General features: G+C 31.2%; 1 protein-coding gene across 1 annotated transcript; it reads right to left on the bottom strand.

Moving 5' to 3' along the window:
- Positions 1 to 364: 364 nt before the first annotated feature.
- On the bottom strand, positions 365 to 5,851 carry LOC145599730 (beta-glucosidase 12-like). The gene is made up of 11 exons (XM_081655902.1): positions 5,476 to 5,851; positions 5,018 to 5,122; positions 4,566 to 4,641; positions 4,377 to 4,454; positions 4,142 to 4,229; positions 3,821 to 4,040; positions 3,557 to 3,672; positions 2,618 to 2,829; positions 1,638 to 1,775; positions 1,098 to 1,242; positions 365 to 808 (listed from the first exon to the last, which is right to left on the bottom strand). The coding sequence occupies exons 1-11, from the start codon at positions 5,797 to 5,799 to the stop codon at positions 616 to 618; spliced, it is 1,695 nt and encodes a 564-aa protein (XP_081512028.1). The 5' UTR covers positions 5,800 to 5,851; the 3' UTR covers positions 365 to 615.
- Positions 5,852 to 6,773: the final 922 nt, after the last annotated feature.

The raw sequence follows: 6,773 nt of genomic DNA, 5'->3' as shown, positions 1-6,773 counted from the left end.
AACATAAAGTGTTTTTAAGTAAAGAGGTTTTCAGTGTTCTTATACAAGGAGTGGTTCTTATCGGATCCCTCTCCATTTCCTATTAACTACGGAGTATAACTAATTTTTGGAGACTCACCTTTGTCAACGCACATCTTATATTGTTATTTGTTAACAATAAAATTTATAAAAAGTTACATTTTAAAATTGGACTAGTTATTGACCTCCGTTACATATTATGTGCAATGATTAGACATTTTTCCTCTCTACTTTATGTCAAATCATTGCAAATAATATGTAACGGGCGTAGTATAAAGAGAGAGAGAGAGTGGAGGAAACAAAATTCTGTTTGGGACAGAAAAGTGCGACAAAATGCCATAAACAGTTGAGACTGACAATTGAAAGTTTATGTTATTGATTGAAACTGAAACAATACACAAAACTATTACATAAAGTACAATTCAAATGAAAATAAACACATACATCATGTGATCGAACACAAAACACTTGTGGAACTCTATATAGTTCATAATGAACTTTATTTGTATTTTCTATAATGCACCACGACTACAAAGCCGTACAATTAAAATTTCACATAAATCCTGATGAATATCAACTTATACAATCAGTATTGGTTTAGTTCAAGGAATCCTTAGTGCTATCAGCATTGAGGAATTTAGCATACCATCTAGCAGATTTCTTAGGGTATCTTTTGTGATTGTCAAAATAATCTGTAAAGTTGAGACCGAAGCGAACATCATAACCAGCTCCTACTTCCATATTGTCCATCAACGACCATACTATATAGCCTTTCACATTTGCTCCCTCTCTGCATTGTATAAACCCAAGTTATTAATTTTTCAAAAAAAAAAAAAAAAAAAAAACGTTATTAACTAATAAGAATTTGCACACAATGAAATATTAGTTATATAATTTTGAGTGATCCTGAAGACTGGGGAACGAACATGCTGTACCCAGGCCACTAGAGGTAATCCCACGTACGCCTTACATATTACTTCTGGCTATTTTTTAAGTGACACATTTTGACTTTTGCACGGACTTAATTATTCTATCCAAATGCAAGGCGGAGCAAATTATATATGTATATATATAGTTACCTGCGTGCTTCACGAACAGCGATAAGATGATCCTGAGTATGCTCAATTCTGTAGTCATCATCAAGAGCAGCCGCAAGTTCTTCATTTTTCCCTTGTGCAATTAGATCCTGAATTGAACTTGTGATAGTTGGTTTATCAGGAACACCTGTTGTTTTAACCATAACAGTCCATATTATGTTAGGAGCTTGCTTGGTATAGTAATAATCATAATTAAGGTTGACTATGATAATTGAATCCTAAATCTTATAATTGAAAATGACAAAAATTGAATCCCAAATCTTTTATTTGAAAAATATATCTATAAAATTAATTTTCGTCGAATAGAATTATAATGGCAATATAATTCTTTTATAAAGGGAAGTTAAAATAATTTATTGTATGGAGGATATAAGTAAACTTATTTTAAGACGACTTAAAAAGTCTTGTAATGTGTTGAATTAAATTAAACTGAATTGAATTAAAATAAATTTAAAATTAGTCCAAAAGAATAAGGCTTGTCCACTTCACCAAAGAATTGCTCCTATTTAAAAATGTACTTACCATTCTCAGTGACATAGACTTCAGGGTTGCCATATTCTTCCTTAATGTAGAGAAGCAAATTCTTGAGTCCATCAGGACGGATATAAATGTCAGCTTGTCCTTTGGCTTGCACCCCAACAGGGTTTCCCTCATCATCAGCTGCAATCAATTTAAGATATGTTATTATTTGTAGCTATTAGATACGAGTACAAAGATGTAAAATTCCTCTTTGTTCTTCCTCATATATTATTGAATACTTATATAAATAAGTGAAGTTTTTTTTTTCTTTTTTTTTTTTGAATCGAAGTGATTAAGTGAAGATTGTAATACATGACTATAAGAGTATAAAAGAAAAGTACATTGTTCGGAAAATAAAATAAAATAAAATATATATGACTTATTACTTTTTTTTTTTTTTTTGAATAAATATGACTTATTACTTGCATGAAAGAGAGTAGTATTAAAGAATTTGTTCTGGGAATTAGACACGTTACTTGTCAATAGTTCGCAAATTGACAAAATGGATCTTTTTTTTTTTTTTTTTTTTTTGAAACCATAATGGATCGTTATTTTTATCATATTTATTATTATTAAAGATTAATAAGTAGCATTGTTAATCAATGATTATTCTTTAAACACCAATATTTTTTTTATTTTTTTTTAATTATCCCTTATTTGCTTAAACGATTTTACATGTATCATTCTCATTCCGTTTCTTACTATTATTCCGATTGATATGCGGCCCAGAGTTCCTTAAAAGTCCAATCACTATTGGTCTATTTGATCAACATACAAATAGAAAGGTACTTAAACTCGAATTATTGCACAATATTATTGATCAATGTGACATGCGAATAGGATATGTTTGTGAAGATTATAATTTTTTCCCCCTTGTGCTATGTGATATGTTTGCAAAGATTATAATTTTTCCCCTTGTGCTATGTGTATTATTAAATTAAAAAAATTAATGAAACATAAAAAAAATAAAAATAAGAAATTACCAATTTGTTCGTTGAAATTGATAGTGATAGTGCCAGCCATTGGATCAACAGTACAAGTGTGTTCGACGAATCTGGAAGTGTAATAATTTATACCAATATAATCATAGGCGCCTTTGATTAGTGCCTTTTCTGCTTTTGTGAATTCTGGAAGCCCCTTTACATTCTTTTTCATTGATTCTGGGTAGTCCCCACGAATAAGTGGGTCCATGTACCTATAAAATACGTAATTTAAATGAAATTAGGCATAGTTTAAAAATCAACTAATAACCAAAAACATAAAACACTAAAATTGCAAGAAAATGTAGATTTCATAAGAACTACTCTCTCTTGCCCATTTTACTTGCAACATTTTGAACGGACACGCTTGTCGATGCATATATTTGATCGTCCTTATCTTTTACGAAGTATTATATATTTATAAAAGCTACAAAACGTTTATATTAAGATACTATGTATTAAAATCGATCCAACAACATCTTACATGATTACAATTGCGTTCTTATAATATTTAAAAAAAGATGGTCAAAGTGAGATATGTGAATAGTACAAAAAGTCAAAACGTTGCGAGTAATTTGGGACGGAGGTGTATTTCATATTTGAGGTTGGACACGTTAATAAATGACTTTTGGGATTATGCCATACGCATTATTAAATAAATTGTATCTATGCACTAAAGATACGAGTACTATATTAAAAAAATAATTCAATTAAATATCTGAAACAAAAATAAAAAAATTTACTACTCCGTTGATTGTGCTACATATAATTAATGATTCCACCCAATAACCACTCAAGATAATACGGAGTATATTATTGACAAACTATATTCTTTTTAATATTGAGTTAGATTATTATTCTACACATGTGCAATAAAAGTATATAGAGGTCATTTTGCAATAGATTATTTCTCTTAACACTACACAAAGGATAATTGGTTACCATCCTAAGGTGAAATCCAACTGTATTTTTGAAGCAGCAAAGTCTTTAGGATCAGTTGAATGTGGCATAAACCATTTACACGGGAGCGAAATTCCGATTTTCCCCTTTTGAGATTTCTACAAAAGAAAATATTGTACAAGTAGTTAATTATAATCAAGCTATGTTACAAAAAAAAAAAAAAAAAAAAAAAAAAAAAAAAAACCAAATTTAATAGCGTTACGTTATTGTACGCATTATATATATAGTTGTAAGGATGATTTTCACCTGATATTTATCTTTGTAGAGTTTCGCAGCAGAAGCATGAGCTAAGATGATATGGTGGGTGGCAATGAATGAACCTTTAGGATCTTTCTGAAGTTCGCTAGGCAATCCCATCTTGTAGCCATACGCCCCGAATACATAAGGCTCGTTGATCGTCCCCCAATACTTAACACGATCACCAAATTTCTCAAAGCAAAGATCAGCAAATTCCGTGAATTGTTCCCTGTAGTCACATTTTTTATGAAAGCCAATTAAATATCACACGTTACATTAAATTATACGTACACTATATTTGAATAACTAAAGAATGTGGTAGAATTATACACTACGTTGGGTCGCATGAAGCCGTAGTATTGTTTTTGTAGTGGCACTGGTAGATCGAAATGGAACAAAGTAACGATAGGAGTGATCCCTGATAGCATTGGAGCAAATTAAATTGTGAGATAAATGTAACATGTGCTAAACAGGTACTAAGCACGTATTTAGTGTAATAACATGAGAATAATTAAATCCGGATTGAATTATTAAAAATTTTCGATCGGATGGAAGAGTAAATTACCATTTGCAACTAATTCATCAATGAAGTTATTATAGAAATCAATGCCCTCTTGGTTGATCCCTGATTCCACTGTTCCATCTGCAACAATTTTGAGAAGAGTTAGTGTAAGTAAAGAACTCACTATTCTCGTCAAAAATAAATAAAAAACAAACTCACTTTAGTTTATTTTTGGATATTAAAGAAACTTACTAGGCAAAATCCTTGGCCAAGCAATGGAAAATCTGTAAGAATTTAGCCCTGTTTCCTTCAAAATTTTAACATCTTCCTGCAATTGTTGCCAACAAATAATTAGATCATCGCAACATTTTGATTTGAATGGTACACAAAAATAACTTATGAGAGTGCATCTAAGCGAATAGAGCCTATGTATTTGACATGCATATTTGGATGGCAATATGAGGTTCGGTGGTAATTTTCTCTCTCTTAATGGTATAGTAGTACTTTTTATGTATTATTATGCAGTTGCTATCCTATTTTTCACCTGCTTTTTTTTCGTTCTTATTATTTACAAATATCTCATTCTATTTGCATGTGAAACACATAGGCATTAGGGCCTCTGCGCCAATAGTTCTGCTGTTATGTCGAATTTAATGGTCCCATCATCAATGCAACGTTTAAAATTCAAAGTTAGGTTGTTTTACCTTATAAAGGTTGTAGGAGTCAACTGCTTTACGACCCTTTTCGGCTTCAATCATGAAGTCCCAGGTACTTTTTCCTCTACCACCTTCATCTCCTCTTCCTTCAGTCTGTCACAATCAATTACCAGTAACCAATTAAACATACATACCATTGTATGTCGAACTTATAGTACAGGGCAAAATAAAAGCAGAAATATTACTATAACACAGCATTTATCATCTGGTCTAGCAAATTAAAAACATAGATGATATGCAAATGCTCTAGTTTCTTGAGAAGTTTTTGTATTCATCATTTACATAATCAAATTAATTGATATACGTAAGTTCAAGTTCAATTATTCAATTTTGTGAAATGTGTCACTTTTTTTTTTATGAACAATATAGCAAGATAAACAAGTCACCCAAAAGAAAATATTGTCATAACATATTAATAGACGAGTAACACGAGAGAGTAGTGTAACCTGAAGAGCGGAAGTAGAGGCACCAAAGATAAAATCAGCAGGAAAATCCTCCTTTTTCAAATCGTCTTTGGGCGGTGTGTAGATCGCAGGTTGGAGGCCATCAACGATGGAAATAACCGGGTTCACAACAGTGTTCACTCCATCTTTAATAATTTTAGGAATAAGTCTACATGATATCTTTGTAGCACCAAAACTTGGCTCTCTGAAATGCAAATTCCTTCTAGTGAAGCTAGTTTTCGACACAAAGGGGCTCGGGTTTTTCAGGTTAAGCTTAGTGATGGAGGAATGAAGAGTGTGAGATGGAGCTGTGTGAAGGAGGGCCATGGTATTTTTGACCAAGAAATGAAGAACTTTCTTGTGTATGTGCTAGTTGCGTTTCTTTACTACAAGAAAGTGGTTTAATTTATAGTAATAATATCATGAATTACGTGCCATTTATGTAGTTGTCAAAAAAATAAAACGTGATATAATATAGTTGCGTTAAATTAATTGTTAATCAAATTTAATACGGAGTAGTTTAATATCTTATCGTGCTGAGAAGCAATTAAAGACGATCCAGGCCCCATGGCTTGTTGCCCTCGAGGAACACGATGTCTGAAAATCGCTAAAAATCATGCATCCTACCGTATCGTTGACTACGAAAGCTAATACACATACAATTATTGTATATTGTCCCCTTCATACGCCGCCACTAGAAATTTGACACATCATCAAAAAGAGGAGAAAATTAGGAGTAAAAATATAAATTGAATTCTAATGGAACATGGATTAATTATTGTAGCCAATAAAAACATGACAAATTAAAGTAAGGTTGTATGTAGGGATCACATATAACAAATTGTATGTGTAGCGTGTATTAAGTACACCTTCTAATCCTAAATTTTTGTCCCATTGCAAAAATTTAGACCAACTTCTATTGAAGATATGAGATATCTATTTTCCGTATATATCTTATTATGAGAATATTGTCTAAATATATATTAACAAAAAATAAATCTAAATATATTATTCTCATAATAAGATACATACTGAAAATATATCACACATATATTTTCCGATATCTCATATCTCTAACAGAATTGAAGATGTTGATAGGTGAGTTAATTGAACGTGTCATCATCAAAGCACCATCTCAAAATATTATGACTGTTTTATGATATTGTTGTCGAACATTTACAATTTGTGTACTAATTGACTTCTTTATTTAATTTTTGACGAATACTTAGAAATAATTTAAAGAACACAAAGTTTTATATGTGGCTTGTCGCACCGTACGGTCAGCCACAATATAATTTTTT

This window comes from Chenopodium album, chromosome 2 (assembly GCF_948465745.1).
Source record: "Chenopodium album chromosome 2, dcCheAlbu1.1, whole genome shotgun sequence".
In the NCBI taxonomy this organism is placed as follows: domain Eukaryota; kingdom Viridiplantae; phylum Streptophyta; class Magnoliopsida; order Caryophyllales; family Amaranthaceae; genus Chenopodium; species Chenopodium album.
This window is presented reverse-complemented; position numbering and strand designations above follow the sequence as displayed.